Source organism: Anser cygnoides, chromosome 3, assembly GCF_040182565.1.
Source record: "Anser cygnoides isolate HZ-2024a breed goose chromosome 3, Taihu_goose_T2T_genome, whole genome shotgun sequence".
In the NCBI taxonomy this organism is placed as follows: Eukaryota; Metazoa; Chordata; class Aves; order Anseriformes; family Anatidae; genus Anser; species Anser cygnoides.
The window spans coordinates 94813491-94840596 of NC_089875.1; the positions used below are offsets into that span (position 1 = coordinate 94813491).

Genomic DNA, 27106 nt, shown 5'->3' on the forward strand with positions numbered 1-27106 from the left:
GTTTTATTTGTACACATCAGCAATTTATTCTTACCTGAAACATGATTTTCTTTGTAGCTTTACATCCATCTCCAGCCTTACGACATGGTATGATCTTCCTGAGAAATAGTTTTTGTTTTTTTTTTGTTTGTTTTTGCCTTTTTGCAACAGTCCAAGAGAGTATCATAACCTCATAAGGTGTTTGTAATCTGCCCCCAAGCCCTACCAACAGAATCTTTCAGTGTATTATTAAAATATATCCAGAAGGTTTTTTTAAAAAATCTCAAAACTAGTAAACTTATGTTTGAGAAAACTCGAAAATTTTCTTGCAGGAGCATACTATACTCATATTCCTTCAAATACGACTATCATCCTCATAGAAGAAACGTATCAACTGATACAACGTTCCACAGCAGTGGAAAATAGATGTTTAATTATTTTGACAAAATTAGCACAGAAAGAAAAGGCTATTAATAAGTTAGTTGATATTTTACACCATATTCCTTAGACTATTATTAGTAAATTATATGCAGAAATTTGCCTTTTATTCTCTTTATTGGTGAACTTGGAGACAGGAATTAGGCTTCTGGCTACATCTGGCCAGCTGGCAGTGATTAGGTTGTTTGCTTGAAATAAGGTACATGCCACTGCTGTGTAGCTCAGCTACTTTATTCAGAGCTAGTATTTATTTAAAGAATGTTTCAAATAAAAAAAAATAGTATCATTTAAATCACACTTTTCATCTCACAGTCACTTCAACTGTTTCATTGTTTTTAAATTAAAAGTAAGTTTATCTACAGGTTGCATTTTCTAAGCATTACGATCACTTAGTCCAAAATAAAAGCTTAGTTCTGGCAATTTTGTTAAAACTATTTGAAAATGTTATTAGGTATCACTAGTGCCTAACTGCTCTGAAAGGTACAATTTCTCAGTAGAATTACTTTGGAGTAAAGTGAAATTTCAAAGTTAAATAGATTAAACACCTCCACACATCTGTTACAGGAAATTTAATTGGCAGTATTTACTTTTCAAATAATTTCTTATAAAATTGAACATAGTGCGATTACTGAAGATTTGCTTGCAAATGATGTAGAAAGAGCTCTTGCATTATCCATTTGCATTCTTTTCTGTGTATCTTTTTTTTTTAAATGTACCTTAATGTTCAGCAGAAGGAAACCCAAGACGACTTGCAAGTGCATTATGAAAAATGTGACTTTGTTAATACTGAAAAATTATGTACAGAACTATTTGGTTTTAATTCCATAGAAGAAATCTGATCTAAAGTTTGTAGGACTATTCTAAAGAAGATTCCTAACCTGTATATGTTGCTATAAAGATCAGGACTTGCTACCTGCTGACTTACCTACTTTGTAATACTGTATGGTTTGGCAAAGTGTGCTTAGATGAATTCATTCAGCAGAGCTGTAGATGAACTCTCCAGGTGGTTTGGTACTGGTACCATATTCAAGAAACTACAGGTATCTCAAGAGATGAAAAAAATCTTCCTAGTCTAACAGCAGAAGTTTGAAACACAAGAGCAGGAAAGAAGAAAATAGCAGCTTTATGTTCTGTTGTTGCTTACCCAAAATAAATCTACCCAAAATAAATCGGGATTAAATCCTGAAGTAAATAGAATCTTTTGAGGCAAAATGAGTCTGCTAAGCTTTAAAGCTCCAGCTGTTTGAGAAAAAGGTCACTTCCAGCTTTAGTAGCCTACACTCCTGTTCATCAGATTTAAAGAAACCAGATTTTATAATCTAGTTTGTGAAGAAAGCTGTTTTCTGATTTTTCTGATTTTTATTTTTTTTCTGAACTGCAAGTACATTTTTGGTGTTATTCATGAGAAACAAAAAATATCTGGCTATCTATTCAGTAGTTTCAATTATGAAGGTGTAGGTTCCTTCAACTTTTGTCAGGATCTCCATCTTTTCACATCAATGTCCCAACAAAGCTAAAAGATACATGAATAGTAACATTACGGTTAAGTGCTTCTGACAGTCTTGCCACAGGAACACCATAATACTCTTAAGTACAATAGGAAAACAAAAGAGAAGTGATGTAAATTTAATACAAAGGTGATTGTTCCTTGCTGAGAACCTAAAGCCAAGCACGATGGTAGGAAATATAGCATGAATGCCCATTTCACAATTGCAAAGATCTCCAAGAGGATGCTTAACGTCCTGCATCACTGCCAGAAAGTATTACGAAAACTCTGTGGATACCAAAAACTGGTTACAAAAATTCCAAACAAAGTTTTCTACAGAGTTGATGTAAGACCAAAGCAGTCAAGTACTTCTTGCTTAAAGGGTATTTTGGTGTGCTAATGAATGAATGCCTTTTGGTTAAAAATTGAAGGAAACCAAGAATCCACCATCTCAAAGCCACAAATGGTACTTCTGTTTTTAATAAAAAAATTCATTTTTTCAGTTTGTAAATTCAGGTACTGCAAGCTAATTTGTTAAATGAGCAGGGCAGATTACAACCCTTAGCAACTAAAATTTTGATTAACATTTAGAAAGTTGTCTAAATTTACAAAAAAAGCAGAGATGAACTCCAGAGACTAAAACAAAGTGCTGTACCAACTTTAAATTGACAGCACATGCCATTTTCCGCTTTGCTCACAAACAGTAAGTTGGCAAAAGGGATGGTGTGTGTGATATGAGTAGAGCACCAGATCCAGATAGGCATTCAGTCTTACATCTTTATTTTCTGGACTATCAATAAGAGAATTGAGACACACACTCACCCCTCCTCCCCCATAACAAAGACTTTACCTAGTGTGGACAATGTAAAATCTGTATTAGAAAGGTCTGTCCCATATGTTTATAGTCTTAACTATGTAAGTTTCAGGTTCCAAGTGATTTTTTTTTCTTAGTAGTTTAACCTTGTTGAACAGGGATAATTTAAGGCAATGAAGCAGAACAGCAGAGGCAGTCTTCCAAGAATAAACTGATTACTAGCAGCCAACTTCACAGATACTTACAAGTATGTTATTTTTTTTTCTTTCTATATTCCTTGCAAATAATAAAAAGGTAAAGAAAGAAGTGTAACATTCTGCTCAGAAACAGGTAATTCTTCACTAAGAATATACACCAAGACAGACAGATGTCATTCAAGCCATCTTAAGCAAACTACTGAAGATGGAACGTCCATTTGGCTTCATTCCCATCTTTACAACAAGGTTTCAATTGCTCTGTATGTAAACATGCACAATAAAACTTGGGATTCAGAAACCAAAGCTATGAAGAGAATCTGGAAGTGTCCACAAAGCCTGTACTATAAACAGAATTTAAGTGTTTACAGTCATTTTGCTTAAACATTGTTACACAAAATGGTAATAAAAATACCAGTGCTGCCTGCCTAAAACTTTCACTGCTTTCACATGACATGAAAGACTGACTTCCAAGCTGGGAGAGAACATACTGATTTTGATACAAGTAATGTAAATAATCCTTTATACCATAAGGCCACTTTTACATCTTTTTCTGTTTCACTCATCTGCACACAAAAACGCATTTATGATCTGTAACAGTAATTGTATTTGGAGAACAGAAAAGTGACAGCGCAACGCTCAGATTAAAAAGGGGCATCAAGGGAAACTGAAGCCTGGCTTGAAGGATCAAAGATGTCCTCTTGCACAGCTGTCAGTTGTGACTGAAGAGGTTCTGATATCTTGGACTATTTAAAACACCAAAGTTTCTGAATGTAGATTGCTTCAAGTTTGATGTGCAGGAGTTTTACCCATGTTGTAAGGCTGGATTGGAAGATGTAAAGCTGAAAGAGAAAGAAAAATGTGTTTTAAAATATTATATCATGCCAAATTCAATAAAAGATTAGCACTCCTTTTACTTGTCTTTAATAAAAATAGTTGTTTGAGAAATATCTAAGAAGAGCTGACAGGTAACAGCAGACACTATTACTGTTCACTGGGACTTTTACACAGAGTACGTTATTGTTTCATTCTGTTTCCAGAATTCTTGGCAGTCCCCACATAAAAGCCTAAAAAGATGTACCTTAAAGGCCATAAAGGAATGGATCACGCAATAAAGAGACAATTAAAGCAAACCTTTCACCATCTCTCTTAGAGATTGACAGACTGTCTTTAGTATTATTTTTGGTAAATTAAATTCATCCGTGAGATGAAAACACTCAGGCTTGAACCATTTATTTTCAAAATACATAGGCCATGTTTTTAAATTAACTTGCATACTTTCAGTTTATAGAGCAGTAAATTTTCAGAGAAATTGATTATTGTGAAATAAGATTTTAAAATATGGGCAGAAGCCCTCTTATTCATAAAATTGTATGCTGTAAAGCTACAGTTACAAGTAAAACAAAAGACAAAAAAATCGGGAGCTGTCAGAATAGTTCTGTGTGGGCCACTAATCAGCATTTTAAGATTTATTAATAACCTAGAGTGCACTGACACAGAAAATCATTTACTTCAAAAATAACTGTTTCTTTTTAGCTCTTTGCACTTGGCAAGGCATAAGACAAAAACCTGCAACAAGACTCAAATCTTAACAAAAAAGCCTTGATACTTAAACTATTTAAAAAAGACACTCTAACCCTCAACTCAACTAAGAGGATAAACTATTCATACACTTTTTAAAAGTTCAAACAAATATTTCTGCATCTGGCAAATATGGGGCATGCTTTAGTCACTTAAGTACTATTCCACATTCCCCATTAACAGTACCGTTAACCAATCTTCTATAAAATCTGTTGTAAATTTGTATTAACATTATAACTGTGTCCCAGCTGCATTGATGCTACAGTCCAGCCAACCTTAAGGAGAGACACTACATGGAGGCAACTGTTTTTCCTTCAGCTAATAAAGACATTCTTAACAGAAGGAATGAGTGACAGGCTTAACCTTTACCAACCCACTTTATTCCTCTGAGACTGTGGAAGATATTCACTGCAGCTTTAGTAGAGCCTATGTTCCACACCACTGAAGTAGCATGGGCTCAATCCAAAACTCAGTGAAACAAGTGGTTACCAAGAAAATGTGCAGTACCTTGTTATCAGAGTACGTGCACACAAGCAGTTTTTCTTGTTCACCTTTAGTACAAGTTTAATATAGTTGTCTAATGATTTTTCAGCTTTTGGTTTTCAAGAAACAAGAACAAGCTATCTTCAAGAAACAATACAATCATCTATTTTTATGTGGAGTTTGTAGCACAGGAAAAAGACACTGAAAACTCTTACTTCTTCAGTATCAAGTTTCAGTACCCAATCTTTTATACAATACAAGCTTCTTCCTTAAAGGCATATGTTCCTTTGTTTTTCATGTTACAAGAGCCTCTCCAAAAAGGAAGCAAACAAGGATACAGGTAACCCTGTGCTCCCTGATCTGAATGTAAATGAATGAAACAGGCCCAACAACAGGAAAACCAAAATCTCTGAACTTCTCCAAACCTTGAAAAAATGGGTAAAATACATCTCATAATATTAACCACAAACCTATAAAAAAAATCATTACAGGCAGCTCCATTAACAAGTGGTTCTATATACATGTTGCTGGATCAGTTCTGTAAACTGCATATATAAAAATATTTTATAAAATTATGTATTTCAGACAACTTGTACTAACCATTTTCCTGATTACCTAACACTACTGATATTAACAATAATTCTACCAATATTGCAGCACAGCAATATAATGCATATAAGAACCAAGTTATAAAACGGTATGACTATAAATATGAACACTGGAGTTCTGCCATTCTTTAATTATATATTACAACACTGTGTTGCTTACACTGTCATTCAACTTTGCTACAGCTCATGTATAAGAGCTTTTAATGTTGCAAGGCTTTTCAAAGTGGGAGAAAGCAGTAGGAGGGAGAAAACCTGAAAGCATCATCCATGACTACAAATTGATGACATCTCACATAACCTACAGTTTAATATACTCATACTATACAATGAACATGTGTCAGAACTAAAGCATCATAATTATTCTAATTACTGTTTCTTATGAAGCATGTTGTCACAACAATGATTCATGCACTGTTTATGCATCCACCCTTAAAAAGCATGTGCGCTTAACTTAAGGGTGGTTATGAGTTCAGATCCTTAATCTCCTTCCTCATCCATTCTTTTTTGTATTAGTTTACTGAAGTACAGGCATTATTAAAAAAATCCTAATAAATTCTACTATAGGTAAAATTTTCAGATTTTTTTTTAAACTTCATATACAAGTCTAAGTAATTATTACATTACAGTTGTACAAAAGCTTTTTGGTGATTGTATGTATGCAAGATCAGGAATACTGTATCTTTGCTATACCAACTTCTGCACTTCTCTATTGCCTTTTACAGCATTACTAACGTTTCTTCCACCTTAAAACAGAATTGAAATGTGGGGAAGAAGACAACTATGTAAAAACTCCAGTTTTACTAAGCTTTTCTGCGAGCTCTGAGAAGGCCTGTTAGTCTAATCACACAAACTGCATGGGCAAATACCAAGCAAAACCAGAACAAAAATAATAAAAACAACAGCACACAAAAAGAGCCCCTAAATCCCCACAGTCTATTAAAACAATTAATAGAATTGTAGAAATCAAAAGACGAATTCACCAGAAAGCAATTAAAAGTACAAGCCTCCTTTTGCTTTCTACAATGCTTTCTAGAAGATTTGATTAATAGAAGATCTAGAAGTTCTGATTAATAATGCATAGTACACATGGAACTTCTTCATTAAAAAAACATAGAGTGAAGACAAAAGAGAGAATCTGCAAAACCTCAGTTAGGTTTTATCTCTGTGTAAGAAAGGAACGAATACAGCCCACCAGCCTGTACAGAACAAACACCTACAAAGAAAAATGGAGAAATTTACATTAGGGGCCTTTACATCAGAAGGATGCATATGACACATACAAGAATAAATCTTGAATTAGCAAGTTTCTCACTATCTGCAGAGCATCTTCATCTAGCTCTACCCAAGAAATGAAATATTTTTCTTTGACTATTTTTAAATATCTTCAGTCTGTCTTCAGGAAAACTATTACGTTTGTGATAAAGCTTACTACTTTTAATATTACTAGAACTCATTGAGAAGTTGAGGTAATAACTTCAGTCTGTAACATTTTTATGTGATACACATATATACACACATACTTTTCATCTACAGATGAATCAAAATTTGTGTGTTATGTATGTTACTAGCTGATGAGAAAACATCTGACAGCAGTATTGGAACATAACGGCAAAGCTGAAAGAAATACTGAACGGGTAACACCAACTGAAACTTTGCTCTAAGCAGAGAAAATGTTCCAGATGTGATGAAAATTACTACCTACAAAAAGATACATGATAGTTATCCGACTTGCTGAGAAACACCTGTTCTAGTTTTCACCTGAAAGAACAATTACTTTTTTAGTTATCTTGTAAAGGTAAATCTCTGAATGGGAATCAGCAGAATACATCAAGCAAACAGACTGTAACAATTCGCCCTTAAGCCAAAGGCTGACCACCCACTCTATGGGTAATGGTGATTACAATACAGCTATGTTGGTTCCAGTTTACAACCATCAAGGCAAGTGGAAAGCAGAGCACGAATAATCACTGTTCAAAACTCAGGTACCCAACAGAAAATGATCAAATTATTAACATTAAGAAGCAGGCATGCCTCTTATAAGAGAGGGCATATTGTAACTTGAAAATTTTTTCATCATGCAAGTTACATGTTCGCAAGAAAGGACTTCTTTCCCAACCAAAATCAGCAGTGCAAGGTAGGTGTTCTTTGACTTTGCATGTGATCAACAAATTACAGCTTGTATCCCTAAAGACACAAATTGATATGATTTTTTGAAGAGCTGATTCTGAAATAAACCAATACTCAATAGTACCATCCATCTTGCACTGTTCTTCTAGCAGGCACACGAAGATCACCCTGGGGCTGTTAGAGGCCTATGTAAGCATCCCCTTTGGGGATTCTATACACAAACATGGCTGACGAAATGATCTCCACACATTTTCTCCAACCTGAATCAATTCCCCAAGCTTAGTATTACATTAGCAGCAAATTAGTGGGTTTGTATTTATTGCAGAGAATATAAAAAGGTTCAATTCAAATAACTACGATTTTGCACCCTGAATTGCAATGTTTCATTATCATATGCACATCGTTTCCCAACTCAGGGCTGCAACTTCAGTTCATCTTCATTTTCTACAAATAATTTGTACCACAGTGTTTACCAATATCTCCAAAGTATAGGTGACTGAGTGGAATATAAATACAAATGCTGTTTCAGATCTCAGCTCTGCTCTTTGCCATTTGTTGAACTTATGCCATTTTAAAATATTTGACTCTCACACTCTTCCTTCTGCTTTTTCCTGTACCGTGAACAGATAAATAAAGGAAACAGGCTCGTTATTACAGAAGGGAAACAAATTCCTTGAAAAGCAATCCACAAAGTGAAGGGGGAGGAAAACCAAAAAAACAACAATTAATGCTACAGTAGATTTTCATCAGTTTGATATATTTCCAAGTGATGAAAATATGAAATTTGTCATTTTAAGCTTTTTGTACTGTATTGAAAATGTTTGCTTGTTCTTGCTTCAATAATTAAACAAGTACGCTAAGACACTTCAAATAAGTTTTGCTCTCTTGTGTCTTAGCGACATGAAGTTAAGGTTAAGAATTTTTATTTGTAACACGCAACTACAAAATGAAAGAAATTTGAATAAATAAAAAATCATTTTTTAAGTGTCAATAAAAAGTAATGGACCATCAGTCTTAAGTCTCTATTATTAACCATGAGGCTCACTAAACATGAGCTTCCTCACTCCACTAGCATGTCTTTATTCCATATACAAAAATTCTTCATTTACATTACAGATATCCTCCTACATTTGGAGGATCCAATCTTCTCATGCTGAAACTGCTGGTTGTGTCTGCCAACAGTTTTGTGGCACAGATTTTGATAGAAAGAAAATCTGAACAAGTGTTATTACAAAGGTAGGAATACCAGTTATCACCACCTTTGGCAACTCAAGGGCTCTCTCAAGTCTGACTTCAAGTAGTCATCCATGTGTTATAATGTTCTTCTAGGAGCACTAAGACCTAGCAATGCCGAATTGGTTTGCTGAACTTATTCCTGTACAGTAGCATATCTGCTGTAACTCGTTTTCTGTATTTCACTTTGATAAATGGACTAAAATATATCGACTGAAAATTACTTTAAAAGAAGAGCTTAGCAGGTAAATGCACAACATCTTGGATTGATAGCTCATTAGTGGAATATAATAACCTTTTCCAGTTCACTTACAGTGACAGAGGGACATCAGCTTCATAGGCAACCTCAGTATTAGGTTTAAAGACAATTTCAGATATGCTTACGTGGAAGTTACATAATCCCCCGCCATTGCTTTTTCCCTTCCTTCCCCCCCACCCAACTTCAACTACTTTGTTACTCCTGTTACATGAAAGCCTGGCAGCAATGATGACATCAGGAAAAAACAAATCTTAACCTCCAGGTACTAGAATCAAAATTCTAAATGATAAAAACAGATGCAAACAACTATTCAATTCTTTTGATTGATGGCAATCCTTTAACTTAAGAGATCTCTGGAAGGAAGGAAATAGCAATCTGTAACACAGATATCTTAGTCTGGTTTCTTTTCTGAGAAAAAGAATGAGTTTAAAATAGATAACATTACAACACAGTTGCAAATTCCTTGAGAATACACTCGTAATAAAACATTCTTAGTAAAAGTTTATGGCCAAACTCATTTCTAATGATCTATTTAAAAGACAAAACAACATGTATGAGTGCAAATAAAACCAATTTGCAGTATAACACACAGGATTCCATTACAAGGCTTTTCCTTGTATGCTTGGGTACCAGCAGTAAGAAACATTTGGTAAGAAGAAAAAAACGTATCTTCTGAGACCAATAATAAAGAACTCTGCAGACACAAAGCCACACACACCTGTTGCCATGTGGCTTTTTGCAAAAGCCACACTGCTTGCTGGGCACCCAAACATGTTTACTTTCACTAGCAGAGGTATGTTCCAAGCCTTCCCGTTTAACAGTTGAAATGTTATCTGGAATAAACAGTGGAGGTTCATCAAGTGAAAGACTTCTGCTACTTCTTCTCTGGCGAGGCTGAAGATTCTTATCAATTCTTTTTGATTTTTTTTCTTTATCATCCTCCTTCAGATGTTCTACCATAGAGGCATCTTTTGCCTCTGACTCCTCCTTTGTGGAGCTATTTGTTTTTAGCACAGTTGTAAGTTGTTTCTGGGCTTGCTTCTGACCAAGATTTGAAATATGGCCTGATACTGGGTGCACAGAGTGGTGAGTATCTTTAGAACAGCTTTGTTGTGTAGCAGATTTGTCAATTGCTCTCTGAACTGATGACTTCTGTCCTTGCCCAGAAGTCTGGACTCGGGGTATTTTCTTCAGCACTGTATTGATCTGCTTTTTTACTGTGGTCCCTGAAAGACAACTCTTGGTTTTCAAACCAAGATCGGATTGTTTCTTCCTAATTTTAACAGGGTTGTTTGGATGCTGATGACTCTCTTGCTCATCTGCATTCCGCTTCAGACTTGCTGGAGATGGACTGTGAAGACCTGAAACAGCAATACCAGCTCGAGTTCTTGAATTCCTTGTATCCTGTTGCACTGTACCTGATTTCTGTCGAGTACCTGCAGTCAGATTTTGCTTATTCTGTACTGCAGATTTACTATGCCGAAGCCTAATGTTCTTTTCACATTTTGAAGGAACGCTAATTTGTTTATCATCATCCTGAACTTTTGAGGTCTCAGGGCCTTCTACTTTAGTACTGCTGATCTGCTGCTGTACATCTTGGCTTGCATGGTCAAGAACAGTGCTTTCTAAAATGCTATTTCCTGGGTGAGCAGAAGTAAGCTCCTCACTTTTCAAGTCTTTATTATCAAACTCTGTACTGTCCAGTAATTCCTCTGATGAACTTACAGTTTTCTCCACTCCCTTGCCATCATCTACAGGCTCTGTTACACTTTCTTTTACTGACAATGTATTTTCATCAGGAAATTCCACACTATGGGAATCTAATCTACATTCAACCCCCTCTTCTAAAGAGCCAGACAAATTTGGAAAGGTCTCATAAATTTCACTTGGATTCACACAAACACTAGATGGATCATTAGTTTCTCCAGTTATCCCACTTTGATCATGTTCTTCTGTTATCTTCTCCAATTCCTCTGCTTTATTTTCAGTCTTTTCTTCTGCAGAAGTTTCAGAGCCCATTGAATCGATCACATCATTTGCTTCATTTTTAGCAATTTCAGTATCTGCAGATGCTGAACAAACTGAATCAACATGCCCAGACTCAGTCTTTGTTGCAACCTCTGTTATTTCCTTTGTTTCTCCAGGAGGAGTACAAGCTCCTGGTAACTCAGAACAACTTAACTCTTGGGATATTTCTTCAACTTTTGCCTGCTCAGGGGTTTCGGACTTTACTTCATTCACCTCTTCAGGACCAGGAAGAGGCTTTGTATTACTTTGGGAAGCAGTTACTGCTGCTGCTCCTTCTGTCTGTCCTGATCGTCTTGTACTACGCCTAACTTCTTTAGGATGTTCTGCTTTCACAGGTGTGGCAACATCTGCCTCTTTAGCTGGACTTTTCTCTTGTTGTTTCTGTCCTGTTTTGGGGGCAGATCCACTTTTTACAGACGATTTCTTGGTACTGACAGGAGGTGCAACATTTGAACGCTTGGCCAGTGTGCTCTGTCGCAAACTCCGTACCGGTTCTATGAAGGTAAAGAGAAAGTGTCTTAGCTATACTGTGTACTCCTATTTGCAAACACAAGGCTAATCTAGAATAGAAGTGATTGAGCCTAATTTACCTTACTGGACACAAAAAGAATTTTGTTAATTAAACTTAATGAAAATTAAAAAAACACAGTTTGAATGGAAAAAATTTGTTACTTTTATGACTACTAAAGCTCTGAACAGCATATGAAAAGAACAGAAGTACCTCTGGTGATAAAAAGACAAAACCCACTCTACTTTTCCAGCACTCAACCTTTTCTACTCTTTCTACTTTAAGTAAAAATTGCATAAAGTTATATTGTGATAAATATAAATGTGAATTTTACAAAGTTTTTAGAGAACACAGTATATGAATCTGAAATCCAGTCACACTCTCACTTAAAGACATCTTTTACAATAATCAATAAGCAATAATCTAAGTAATAATCAAATTTAAGTGCATTTTAAAAGTGTATTCATCAGCTTTGTAACAGAGTCTCTTCCTTAAATTCTGATTTCCCTATTAATTTTATCTTAACTCAGCCTACTCATTGGGGACAAAGTAGAGCTGTCAATAACTCCACGTGTTCAACAAGTTTTAAAAAGCCCTTATTATAAACAATTAGCTATCACACAATTTAAATATGTGAAATAACTATTAAGCATATTAAGATATCCATATGAAAGACTTTAGAAGTGCAATTACTGTAACTTTAAAACAAAAAGATTACACACAAATCAGAACAAACAATTAAATTTTTAATTGGAAATAAAGAGCCATGCTAACCTAATTTTCCAATACTGCTTGAAAACACAACGTGGCTTTGTTAAAGAACCACAGTGCTAATCTGATTTAGGTAAAGGGAACAAAATTTCAAAAACATGTTTGAGAACCACAGGCCATAAGGAAGAACATTTGTTATAGAGGAATTCAGATTGAATAGCACTCCACTGATGCCAAACTCTAGCTCCAGTTTATAAAAAAACGTAAAAAGGAAGCGCCTGTACTCCACACAACCAAATACTAAAAAATACTTAGCATTTATGATTATTAGGAAGGGATTATAAAAGTTTAGTTGATCTTGAATGTGCAAAAACATACATCACATATTGAGTGATCACCTTGTGCCATTAAACGTGGTGACTTTCTTGGTGATGCGACCGATGTTTCTTCTAAACGACTCCTCAAATTCCTGTTCGGTAAAGTTAACTCATCTTCATCGATGGTGTCATTTCCACTCTCTTTAACTCCCTCTTCATCCATAATATCATCAAGACCAATAACTGGAAAAACAAACAAACAAGAAAGATCCTAAAACTTAAAATGAACAAAAAGTGTTGCAACTGTAAGGGTGAGTAAGGGTGGGGAAGAAACAGGGAAAAATAAATAAATTGGCCATCTAAAAACAAACAAAAGGAAAAAAAATGAAGAAAGGCAGGACAGAAAAGTCCCACGTGAGGCAGTTTCAGTGTAGAAGAAGCTATCACCCAAAGCTTAAAATTTCTGTAGATAGTCCTTACAGCTTTTTGGTGGACTCACTTTTTTATTGGTTTTGGTTTTTTGTTTTTATTTTGGCACAAGAAGGTCCACGGTCTTAGAGGATCAGCTGTCCCTCACTGCCCCTTCCCACCTAAGAAAAAGTGAAGAAAGGTAAACAGTAGAAAGAGCTGATCCAGAAGAGCAATGAGTATAAAAATCAGTTTTCTCATAAGACACAATTTTAAAACTGGAAGTCCCACCCACCTCACATATCTCCATCTGCAACCCGTTTTTGGAAGGGCATGGAGTGCAGCATGCACTAGTCTCCCAGCCAGAGTCAGAGAACATTGTCGAATTCCTATCCTCCACTAACCTGAGAAGGATCCCAGAGGTTGCTCCTGAAAATAGGTTTCCTAAGAGGCAGTCAGGCCACTGTACCAGCCATTCTCCTCACTTTCTCTAAGTTTGGTTCTGCAATGGTAGCCTCTCCTATCCCAAGATCCTATGTGTGATTAATGAATCCTGGTCCCTGTAGGATGCGAAATTTGTGAGATCAGGCCAAACACCCAAGTGATTTTATAAAACATGTAGAAGGGTCTGACAAATACAACACAGACTCCAAACAACCAAGTAAGCCTATTCTTCACTATCCCAGCACCAACTCTAGCATTTTTAAGGCAAACTAACTTACACAACAGAAATAAGATCTCTAAAAATTTCTAACAATTATTTTCTTAAATTTGCTTTAATATATTCATCTTAGAAATCAAAACAAGGTAATAAAAATTAAAAATTGTTAGAATCTTCAGCTTGCCTCTGAAAACCTGTCAATTTCTGCTTCAACTCCGATGTTTTCACAACTTAAATAGAAATTCTCTCGTGAAGCCACTGTAATAATGAGCATAGAGTAACAAAAAACAGGAGTTGTAAGACACTGCTAAAGCCAAGCAGTGATGAATAATCAAGTCTATCTAGACTGTCATTCAACCCACAGTCACATGACAGAGATTTTACAAAAAGCACCCGTTAAAGGTCAACTATTAGAAAGATTTTAAACAGCCTCAAAGTAAGGCTGAGCTTGGCACCAGGTGAACTTCATTCTGGTCCTCTGTACTTAGACAGCTGTCAGGAGCTGAAAGCTAGGAGTTTCTTCAGCTAACAACTTACTGTCACTCATTTTATTTTAACCATATTATTTAGTTACTGCATTGTATGCCCCAGTTAGAGGAAATGTGTATTTCTGGCAATTACTGGCAGCTTTCTCTTTCCAATCCACAGAGCTATCTTTATGGGTGTATTTGTACATAGATATCACACACCAGCTGCACAGGACTGATAAATCTAGTGTCAGTCCACTCATCCAAATGTTTCTTCATCACTTATTTGCTACAAGCTACATAATGGGGAAAATATGACACTAATTGCCCTGCCAGAATTTATTTTCCCCTAAATATGCAATGCTGGCCTTTGTCCAACACAGGACATTGAACAAGATGGATCCTAATCCTAACTCAGGCCACCCTTCCTGTGGCTTCCTGAAAGGTTACGTGATTACACCCTCCTGACAGCTCCGCACTTTGGTGTGAGCTGACTTATTGCAACAGCGATCCTACAGAACATGCAGCTGGTGTTAGGGAACAGCCTGTGACAAAGGAGACCCTTATGACTCTTTGGTGTAGAACTACACTAACTACTGAAGATAACACGAAGAATAAAAACTACTCAGACAACTTCTGAAACAGTTCTGGAGTTGATTTCACAGATCATTAAAGCCTCGGGCTTTACATGTTCTTGCACAAGTTAATTCATTTACACACCCTTCATTAACACAAGGGACACATTCAGTCTACTATTGACAGACAGTTTGAAATATCAGAATTAAAGTATTTTCATACTTACAAGACTCTGTGCTGTAGCTTTAATTTTATGGATGAATTTGAAGCACAGAATCTTGTTTATTTCAAACGACCTGAGCTACAACTCAGCTATTACAGCCACATGAGGCGGGATGAGGAGAAGTCAACACAGAACCCTGCTGGGAAAGGAAAAAGTGACAAGGAATAGTAATAGATACAGAGAAGGAGACTGGAAAATTGAATTATGAAAGGGAAATGGATGTAGAGATAGGAATTTGGAATGACAAAACCACCAAAAGCAGAAACAGACAGAAATAAAACAACAGAAAGAGATACGGATGATGTTAGCAATAAATATTTATAGAAATTACGACAGAGGCATAAGTGATAAATAATCATATAGGAGGAAGGGGAAAAAAACATCAAAACTGCATACAACTGAAAAAGCTGCAAAGAAGGAAAATACATAGAGAGAGACTGTGACCTATATCTTCATGCGTATACAAATACACACGCTTGAAGAAGCACCACTGGCTATCACCTTCATATATTGAGTCTGTTATCTGCAAAGTATTTAAATTTCCAGACTACTGTCTCACTTTTCATACATGTCAAGCAATAACAGAAGAACACATTAAAAATATTTGCAATTTTAAAGCAGAATTTTCCATGTGTTAAAACTGTGACAAATTTTTATTTCTTCATTGATATATAATTGAGGAAAACAAGCCTTACTTGTTGGAGGAAGGGGAGGGAAGGAGAAGAAAATACCTAAAATATTATCAAAATCTTTTAAATGTATGTATGTTATTAACATATGTCTTCCCTTGATTATCTTTAGCCAAAGTTATACAAAGATATTCAGATTTTTGACACACTGCTCAAGGTAAATTTCAAGTGTAGAACTAAAGCTCTCCTGTAGATATCAGCTCTGGTTTTCTTTTGCTTAGCTATCCAGATGGAATAACATTCCACTATTTCTGCTCTGTACTGTTGTGCTAAAGATCCAACCTCCTTCCATTCACAGAACTGATCCAAAGAAACAACTAAGTCTTCAGAAGAACATACAGTGGGGAAAACTGGTAGTTTGTTACCTACAGACAAAAAGCATGCAAAATAAACATTTTCCATGTTGTCAGTATGACAGCAATATAACAAATTTAAATTTTATACAGAAAGGTTACTACCTTGGTCACAAGACACTGTGCAACTGTTCACAGGGACAGCTTGGAGGAAGGAAGGCAGAAAGAGGTAAGAATACTGAGAAACCATAAAGCATTTGGGGTTGCAATCGAGAAGTTATATTCAAAATCACTTCATAAGCAGGTAGAAAAAAATAGATGTACATTTGATTTTAGTGAAATGAGCATCAAGTGCCTAAAACAGAAAACAGCTACAAAAAAAAAAATGTTTTTATAGTCAGAAAAATCATTTTGGCTCCAAAGATTCAGTAGATGATCACAGTTGTAGCAGAGGTAATGCTGCTTTCAACAGTACTCATGAACACATAGGGTAAAACTGGGAAGAACAGACTGCACTCAGGGGAAACCCTTTTCAAGAAGCAATCTAGAAGCACAGGAAAAAAAACGCAATTTAAAAGACGTCCCCAACAGTCTTTGTACACTCTCTTATAGGGCCAGTCCTCCTCATCATTTATTAAAAATATCTGATTGGATAAATATAAACTGGTAAAAGTTTAATTTTGCTACGAAATCCAGAAACATCTCTAGATGATACGCAATTCAAATGCCATACCATCTACTACACATATAATAAAATCAAACTGCTCCAGTAAATAACAACCTGAAAAGCTACAGAATTTACGATAGCTGAGAAATGCCCAGTTAGTATGATTCCTGCTTACTTAGTTTGATTTTGGCATATATATATGCATGTGTGCATATATATATATATACACACACACACAGACACAAATATACTGAATAAAACAAGGGAAGAGGAAAATCCCAAATCTGGGGCTGTTGACCAGGAGTCAGACAACTCTCCGCAGCTTGGTGGCAAATCACCACATGATTTGTGGTGAAGGAAACCATATGATCTCAGCTATCAAGTGTTCCAGCCTGACCTGCCATGCTCACAAACTTATAAAATTAGTGCATAAATTTCCAGCATGCCTTACAGCAAGAAATAACAGAACAAAACAGAACACCCCCCCATCATTAAGGTACCAAGTCTGAAAAAAAGGGTTGCTCTAAAGAGTTAAGTCATATTCATAACTTCACATTTTCCATTTCTGATTAAAGAAAAAGGATCAGAAGGAAAAGCAAAACAAACAAAGAACAAAAAATATGCACACATACCACCCAAACATCAAAGATAGCCAGGAGCTATTCCACATAATTTACCTGTGTTGATTACACAGCTCTTTGGAGAACAAACATCTTACCAAACTGATGAACGGAAACACAGAGACACCTCAAACATGATATAGGACACCTCTGAGTATTTCAAAATCTTGTGTTTCATTTAATTTTTGAAAGCCTCGTTTTGTCAAATTCTGTCTTTTATCTGGCAAACACAGTAGTTGCACCAACTTCCACTAGGTCTCACTGCCAATACCTACCTCAGGACAGTAAATGGCTTCCATTACTGTTAAGCTCCTGAGATCTGCAAATAGGTTGCGCCTTGCATCATTGAAATAACAGAAGACTTCCTTGCTGCTCATGTAGTGCAGCTATCTGCACCATCTAATCCCACAAACCAGCAACCCAACCACATCTTCACAGTTTAGCAGTCACTTCTCACAAACACATCCTAAAAGGATTTCAGCATAACAGCTGTTAATTTGACCCATACCCTCTCCAGCTTGGGAAAAAGTCATGAAAAGTTACTTCCATCTCTCCTCAAAGACATTAACAGATCTGGAAAGGATTTTGTCTTCTCTAAACATCTAACTGTTCAGTCAAAGCTGATCGAGACAACCCCATTCTATTACTCAGTGGCAATTACAGAGCAAGCTCAGAGCAGACAGATCAATAAGGTCATCTAACAAAAAAAAACAGATCCAGCATAAAGCTGGATTCAGGCCAAGACACGAACATGAGACTGCTTTACTGGCACTGATACAGTTCCTCGTATCAACACACAGGCAACAGACATCTATTTTCATGCTCCTCGCTATTTGTCATATACCGGTACTGCCGACTATGATGCTACTATTTTCCCCATGACAATTACATGTAATCCAATTTACAAAGCAGTTTGTGCATTTTCTGTGGAAATGCCTCTAACCAGCAGTGATGGAAATCAAACTTCAACTCACAAAAGTCTATGCGGTTCTGTCATATAGACAAGTACCTAAACTGTTTAAGGGATGTAAACCAATTGCTACCAGTATCCATCACATCCAGTCAGATCATCGCCTTTGAAAGAGCTCAGCAGTAACAAAAAGCTTAGTTCATGGTGAATGGTGTGCAATATAAACCCTAATGCTGAGCGAGACAGATGCAATACTGATGAGTAATGACTTTGGGTTAGGCCTGTGAACAACGCTCATCAAGAACTTCCGTCAACCCAACAGTAAGAGAAAGGGCAGAACACAGGCCCACAGGTGAAACCAAGTTAAGAGCCAGAAGAAAGCAGGGGTTCTTACAACTGATGTAGCTGAGAGCCAAAAAGCTCTAACCTCCAAAGTAGAGCACAGAAAAGGCTGTTAGTTCTGAGAAATTTGATATACTGCTATGCAGGCCTTACTCCAGTCCTTCTCAAAGCTCCTGCCACAGAAATGTACCCATTCGCACATAAAAATCTCATGTTTAAAGACTCAGAATCAAAAAATCATCTAGGTTGGAAAAGCCTTCAAGATCAGCTAGTCCAACCATCATTCTGACCTACAAGGCCCATCACTAAACCATGTCCCTTACTGCCATGTCCACACATCTCTTGATACCTCCCAGGATGGGGACTCCACCACTTCCCTGAGCAGACCGTTCCAATGCTTGGCTACCCTTTGCACGAAGAAATTATTCCTAATGTCCAATCCAAACCTCCCCTGGCACAACTTGAGACCATTTCCTTGTATTCAATTTAAATCCTATCACTTGCCACCTGAGAAAAGAGAGACCAACACTGCAACCTCCTTCCAGGTAGTTGTGGAGAGCGATGAGGTCTCCCCTGAGCCTCCTCTTCTCCAGACTAGACAACCCCAATTCCCTCAGCCACTCCTCTTAACTCCTCTTTTCTAGTCTCTTCCCCAGCTTCATTGTTCGTTTTCCACACCCACTCAAGCAACTCAATATCCCCCTTGTAGTTAAGTGGTGCAAGGTCTTCTGGTTGAAGTCAGCATCTTGCTTTGTGCACAGGTTTACAAATACTCTTGAACTCTTTGCTCAAAAGAAGCTTCCACTTAAGTATTAGTGAGCCATGCATGCACTCTGCTCCTTCAATTTACCTGTCAGATCTAATTCCACTTTAGCCGAATCACCTCAGTCCAACTATTTATACTTTTCTCTCTTCAGCTTACCCACAGAAGAAGAACATAACATGAAATTTTCACAGCAAAAGAGCACAAAGAAATTTTCACCACTTTAAAAACTGGACAAAACTGGACATTTCAGCTATTCATGGACCAGCAACCATGCTAAACCTGTCCTTTGCTGGCCTTCTGAGCTGATTTTCAAGAGGATTTTGCTCCATTCTTAAACTGTTCCATGGTCTTGATAAGGGTTTTGCAAGATACTGTTTGTAGGTCTAAAATAAATAGCAAAAAAAAAATTCTGCCTCTGAAAAAAAAAAAAAAGGTTTATCTTCGGGAGTCCAAACAACTGCAGTTCCCTGCAGACTTGACAGTAAGAAACTCAGCCATCTAACATTTCAGCTTTAAAAATAAATAAATCAAACAAACAAACAAAAAAAAAAAGAAAAATAGAACGCCACCACAGACTTCCTCCCCCATCCCCCTCAAAAAAAACATTATTTCCTAGGTTGTGCCCAGGTTAACAGCTTCTTTTGTAAGGTTTTACTACACATTTGTTGTTACCAATTTATCCTAAGAAAAAGATAAAAGGGCTAACAACTAACCATTCAGTAACCATACTGCTTAATGCACCACAGATTAAATTCATGTTAATATCCTACAAAAAGGAGGAAAAAAACACCAAAAAAATGAATAATAATATAGCAAACTACACTCTGTATGAAACACCAAAGATGTTACAGATCTAAGGACACAAGCAAGGCAAGTTTTGTGGGGAGAACTGTGGCATTTTCTTTCCTTCTCTTCTCCAGACAAAATGATACTGGAGCAGAGAGGAGCTTTCATGCACACATTTTGGAAATATCAGCCTTTCTATTGTCAGTTCTTACAAAGGGCATTACCATCTTCCGTGACTGCATTCTTACCAGCAGACTCTTTAAGTTGCTTTAGATCACCAACTCTCACACAAATCAAATAAATCATGAGGAACAAGGACAAAGAAACATTGCTTCAAACTGATAACTGTTATTCTCAACTGAAAAAAAAAAATCAGAAAAATATTGGGGCCCTACCATCTCAGAATAAAGACAAGACCTTAACAAGACCTATAAAGAACAAGCAACAGCAAGAACATGGCACATCCTTTTGGATCACTACGACATCAATTGCAAATTGCATGTTTTTATTTACTTACTGAAACATGGTTTTAGTCTTGCTTTCAGATTTAAAATAAATAAATAAATAAAATTCAAAAACTCAGCGGAAGTTATATCAGTTTTGATTCTCTGAGCCTATATGCAGCCTGAAGTAATAGCCACAATTAACGAGCTTGCTCATTTATTTTAATGGACAGAAAGTTTAAAAATTAATTTTAAAAAGTTAAATGTGATTATTTAAATATCAATACTATTAACTATTCCACGGATCACTTTTAAGAGAAATATCCAGCTAGTTCGCCAAAAAGCCCCCAAATGTCTCCCTGTAACTTCTAAAATATCCAGCTGTACCCTATGAGTTAATTCAAAAATTTTAAATGCAGTATAGGTTTACAGAAGGATACACAGCTGTGACTCTGTGAAACAAGAATTCACATCACTGTTTTACTGGATGGAAATAAACAGAGAGGAGGATTGGTTTAGCTGTGTACACTGCAGTCGTATGCACATTAAGACTGATACAATTTTGTTTGGTAGGTTAAAGACAAAGTTTAAGCATAGGGACTACTGCAAGAATAAACAAGTACAATAAAGATGGCCTCAAACCATATTGTATTAAGCAGCAAAAAGATCAAATATCTTGGTTTCTGAAGCTCACTTTGTCATTGCCCTAATCAGTAGCATCTTTGATTTACAATTTTCCACGCCAAAATACCACTTGATTTAACAAAGGTAAGAATTTAGTCTGTTAGTAGAAACAAACATAATATACTATGAAATTGTCAAGATTTTCAGAAACAGTTCATAAAAGTTACCAGAAAAAAAATGAAATGCTGATATAAGTTATTTGCACTAATCTATAACACGTTTCAGTAATGAACCCTTTTTTTTTAAAACTTCCTGTCAAAACCAAACAAAATAACCCTACTAAGCAAGGGGTATATTTTTATCTGTTACAGTAAATTCAGAGTAATTATTCCAACTATTCACAATATACATAACTTAGGAACTGGATTATGGTTTTGTTCCCCACCCACCCCCATCTTCCAAAACTGCTCCACAACTCCTAACATGATTTTTATTTAAAAACTTCGTTCTAAATCAGTTCCAACTCAGGTGTTTCCAAACAATAAAAAAGAATTGTTTGAAGCCAAACAGAGCAAAACACCCAGTATCAACGCTAGAACTCCTCGCACTAACAGAGTAACCCTGAGGTCAGAGCAGTAACATAAAAGCTGTATACCTCAAACACTCCTCTTGGTAATCCTGCACCATTAAATTTTTGAAGACAACTAACAATTTCACTAACCAGGCATGGTTCTTATGCTAAAGAAATCAAACTTTAATTGGGAATAATTTACACATATTCAAGTCAAAGCCTAGATTAATTTTGACCCAGATTAGGAGCTTTCCCCTGTTGTTACATGACCAAGTTAAAAAGAACTGCATGTTTTACATGCCAAGCATGTAAGCAGCACAACAAAAGGGGCAGGAAAAAAGAGACAGAAATCCCAAATTATTATTTCTACATTATGAAAAAGGTTTGGCACTAGAGTATCAATGTATTTTAAATTGTAATCTTAAAAAATTATAAGATTTACCTGTTGAACAAGGCATCTGGAAATTGGGATCATTGCTATCCAAAACAGGCAAACAGAACTGGGCACTTGCAGATCCTAGCATAGGATCCTTATCGCTGAGCATGTTCTTCAGCGAATCCTCTAAGACATTTTGACTTGTACTAAAATCCTCACAGACTTCATTCTCCAGGTTGGATCCTAGAAATAGGGCATCATCTAAGTGTTCAGTAGGAATTAAATGGTTAAATGTATCAACTATATCCATGAAGACTCCTGTGTGTCTTTCAACCCTATAGAAAGACAAGAAAAATACCATAAGAAAATAAGCTACAAATAGGAAAAAAAAGAAAAAGAAAAAGGAAAAAAAAAAGATACAAGAAAAAAAGAAAAAAGCACCTAAGAAACCAGCAAATTGTTTTGGTTGTTTTGTTTAATAAAGAATGCTTAAGGTATTTTAGACTTGTAAAAAAAATAAAAAATAAATCTGCTTATGGCTTAGTATGACCCATTGCATATCTAAAATCATTTCTCTTTCTAACTGACTGCCTTTACAAGAACTTGCATGCTAAGTTACTAACATAAGCTCCTCCATCAACATCAGTGTCGCCACTTCTGCAGAGCATGTACAACAAGGTTTAAGTGAAACATTTCCTTTCTAAAATTTGTTTGAACCTTAACCAGCCCAGGTGCAGGGGGTGGTGCGGAAATCAGCAAGCACAGAGCAGTGGCACTGCAAGGGCGCATCTTTCTTCACCTTTACGTATGAAACCGCGGTCAGCAGAGCAGAGGAAGCTCAGGAGCCTGCATACTGGGCCCCAAACTGAGAAGGATTATATTTCTGTCCATGCAATTCATGGCAAGTAACTATTTTTAAGCAGTAGAGTCTTACCCCTACTTTTCACCTATGATTATATCCAATAAAATTATGAAGTTTTATGTGGAAGTTTGACCCCAACTGTATATGCGAATTCTGTCAGATGGCTTCAAAAGAGACAGAATCCTTCTATAAGTTTCAGTTTTGAAGAAGCTTAAGACTTAAGGAACTGCAGCCAAAGGCAGCACCTACATTTCTCAAGAAATTCACCATTTCCTACATCACTTTGTTGTGATGGAGTAGAAGCACAACTGTTTCAGCAGAGATTCAACTGATAAGAAAGCACAACTACACAACAGATGAAAAAAGTCAACAAAATGCTACTTCGGGGGTTTAGCATGACCATATATTTCAAGTGCAAAGAGATAATTATAATAAATATGGTAACTAAGATGCAAGGAAAATGAAGAAGCGTCTGGCATTATTTGGAGAGCCTAGGAGACCAGTTTTGGCACACACAAAGCTGTTCAGGCTTCTTGAAATGGGAAAAGGACACAAATTCTCTCCAGCTCCTTCCTCTATCAGCCACCTCCCACACACTAGACAGGATTTTATTTTTTGAATGAATGCACTAATTAAAGGAAAAGGAGAAAAGGGGGTTTTACAGCTTGTAGTGCCTGAATTAGTTTCTAGATTCCCATTCCAGCAACCTGCTGCTAGATGAGCCCGGTATCTACTTACGCTTACTACAGCAGTAAGTATGCTTTCTTAATACTTATTAACTGGATATTTCTGCTTTAATGATCAACAGGGGAAATCCTAGCCATACACATACTCAAACGCTTTGCCCCAATTTCAACCCTGTTCTCACAATTTAGTTTTGTGATTTCGCAAGTTTACATGAAGTACATACAAGCATGAAATTTTTTTTTTGTTGTTAAAAACATGGCAGTCTTTCTTCATTCTCCCATCTGGCAGTCCAGAAGGAAACAGTGGTCAGGTATATCACTGCAGAGCACGAAGTCTTTACGGTATCTACACACTAACCATGATGAAAACAGTGTAATACACAACATCCTACTGACTGAACAGTCAGCAAGAAGGAAAAATGAGGACAAATCAGGTGCCTTTACTTACATAGGTAACAGCCTTACAGGAGGAAGTATGTTATATTTGAATACTCCCTACAAGAAAATACAGACTTGTTTGTTATTAAGCAGTGCATCTGTGTGTGTAGCATGCCAACTAGCATCTATAGCAGCCCATATTCTTCTCCCCGTTCATAAAATAATATCCAAACTTGGCAACAAACAAAGTAGCAGGCTGTAACTGAGGAAGTGCTGTGCCCTTTTAAATAGTCTCTTCTATTAACCTTAGGCAATATAGCTACAACAATCTGATACTACACAGGATAAACTACAAGAGCTAGAGTAGCCCAGAGTAGGAAAATAATTGCAAATGCCACAATCCAGTACTTCAAAACAGCCTCCTGTAATGACCGTGTTTTCTTCATATTAGCATCATGCAAGCATGTGAGTCATAGGCACAGGACAAACTGATGGCAAACCTCGCCAGTGACATCGCAGATATAACACTCACAAATTACTGGAAGAATTTTTTTGTGCCTAACATTAAATATAAGGGGCATGGGGGGTAGGGAGCTTTGAATATACTTACAGTAATCTTTCTCAAGAGGGTTTTGTTTGTTTGTTTGTATAGGAGGGGAACCTTTATGTAATGCCTGTTACCAAAGCAGCACTATCCACTTCATGAAGAGCAGCTGCAAGTAACAAAAGCTCCGGCAGAACTGCAGCCCTTCATACATAGCAAGGCTGCTGACAGAATTAACCTCTCTTCAACAATGTGATTGGGGGGGGGGGGGCGGGGGGGAATACCTACAGTTTTGCAAGACCACCACACAGCCATCCAGAACACCAAATGCATTATTACAAAATAACTCAAAACACGCATGTAATGGCCTCAGCCATCTTCAGTTAATCACAGAATCATTAAGGTTGGAAGAGACCTCCAAGATCATCTGGTCCAACCATCCCCCTACCACCAATGTCACCCACTAAACCATGTCCCTAAGCACCACGTCCAACCTTTCCTTAAACACCCCCAGGGACGGTGACTCCACCACCTCCCTGGGCAACGCATTCCAATGCCTGACTGCTCTTTCTGAGAAGAAATGTCTCCTCATTTCCAACCTGAACCTCCCCTGGCCCAACTTGAGGCCATTCCCTCTAGTCCTATCACTAGTTGTCTGTGAGAAGAGGCTGACCCCCAGCTCCCCACACCTTCCTTTCAGGTAGTTGCAGAGGGCAATAAGGTCTCCCTCGAGCCTCCTCTTCTCCAGACTAAACAACCCCAGTTCCCTCAGCCGCTCCTCACAGGACTTGCTCCAGGCCCTTCACCAGCTTCGTAGCCCTTCTCTCGACACGCTCCAGGGCCTCGATGTCCTTCTTGTAGTGAGGGGCCCAAAACTGAACACAGTACTCGAGGTACAGCCTTGACATCTACCTAGTTATTAGAGAGAACTGGAAAAAAGTTGTTGTAAAGTTTGCTTCTGAAGCATGATTCTATGATCAAGTTCTATCCAAATTTTGTATCAAAAGATCCCTGTAGGTTATAACCAGTGAGGTTTCACATAAAAATCCGGCCATCACAAAACCTAGTAAGTTTAAAAAAATTGATGTTCTACAATTGTTAAAAGCTAGAGGGGCATCCGAGTAAAGTACTTGGGATGAAAGTTTTGCTTTACTTGGTTCAAGAACCTGATGTTCAATTCCTTGCATACCTTGTACCATACCAAGTTCAGAAGAAGTACTTTAGCATTACTAGATCAGCACAAGGCATAGGAACCACAGGGACTGACAATGAAAGGCAGACATACCTCTTGCTAGACAACAGATTTTTTAAAAGTGATTGCTACAAAAAATTACTTTCCCTCTTCCCTCCTCCACACAGGAAAGGAGTTATATTTAAAATATAAGCATATAAAATATAAATTCCTGTATTTCTAATGACTTGTTTAAAAGAAGTCTAGCTTATGAAAAATCCTCAGAGGTTATGCTTCAAAAAAAATACAGTACTTCCACAGAAAGTTAACAATATTTTCATATTATATTTATTCCTTCAAGTAGTACTATTAAGAACACCGGTCAGAAAAGTATACAAAAGGAACAGAGCTGTTTGGATAAATAGCTTCTTAGATATCAAAACAAACGTAAAAAGCTGGCAGTGCACTGCCACAGAGAAACCCAACAGCACGTACTGACAAAAACACAACTGCATTTTAGTACAATAGTACAACTGACAAAAGCAGCTTTCCAGCAAACCAGAGGGAAATTGCACCTTAATTGACATGAAATTAGCTGACTACACATACAATTAAAGGAATCCCTTTTCTGCGTGCTTTGGTAAATACTGTAACTAAAAGAGCATTCAGCATACCCAACGTCTGCCTTAGCTCACCAGAGCTGGGATGCCAGCACACCCCAGGAACCCCATGTCCCAAGAGCTACAACCCGACGTCCATCCACCAGCACTGCTCCAAGTACTGGCACTGCCCACAGGCAGCATTACTGCCATCGTCACTGCCATCCTCCTGCCCTCCTTGCACGTGGAACCGTAACAGGTACGCTCACAAACGCCTGACTGAAAGTTAATGAGGTTGCCATGAGTCTGTGCTTAAGTGTTGGCAGCTGTACTTGGTCTGACAACTTCTATGGGTATTACAGCTCCAAAAGCCACAGCCAAGACCCAGGCCCTCTGTAGTAACGGAGGTTCTAGCCAACGGAGCTCACGGCCTCAACACACCACGGGATAAAAAAGGAAACACCACTACTACACAATACACCGGCGGCACAGTCAGCGACAATGCTGGCCCTTTGCTACACTCACACCAATGCACCTTCTCCTCTGGTTCACACAGTTTGAAATCCCATCACCTAGGGCAGTCATCAAGGAATAAATGAACTGACAAAACATCTCTGACAGGACAATCAATTCTGATTTACGAGCATCTGAACTGTGATATAACCACGGAAATGTATT

At 37.1% G+C, this 27106-nt stretch overlaps 1 protein-coding gene across 7 annotated transcripts in view; it reads right to left on the minus strand.

Annotated features, from left to right (window-relative positions):
- PHF3 (PHD finger protein 3) overlaps positions 1-27106 on the minus strand; it is a 49994-nt gene that overhangs the window by 19464 nt on the left and 3424 nt on the right. Inside the window, exons 1-5 of one of the 7 annotated variants that reach the window (XM_013172224.3) lie at positions 22255-22394; positions 13579-13734; positions 13266-13356; positions 12848-13009; positions 9921-11724 (exon numbers count right to left, since the gene is read on the minus strand). In XM_013172224.3, coding sequence (XP_013027678.3) covers positions 9921-11724; positions 12848-12989 — 1946 coding nt within the window. In that variant the 5' untranslated portion in view covers positions 12990-13009; positions 13266-13356; positions 13579-13734; positions 22255-22394. Of the gene's footprint in view, positions 1-34; positions 3722-9920; positions 11725-12847; positions 13010-13265; positions 13357-13578; positions 13735-15104; positions 15238-22254; positions 22524-27106 lie in introns of those variants that run through there. The other 6 variants (XM_066994739.1, XM_013172226.3, XM_066994738.1 and 3 more) reach the window with 6 other exon arrangements.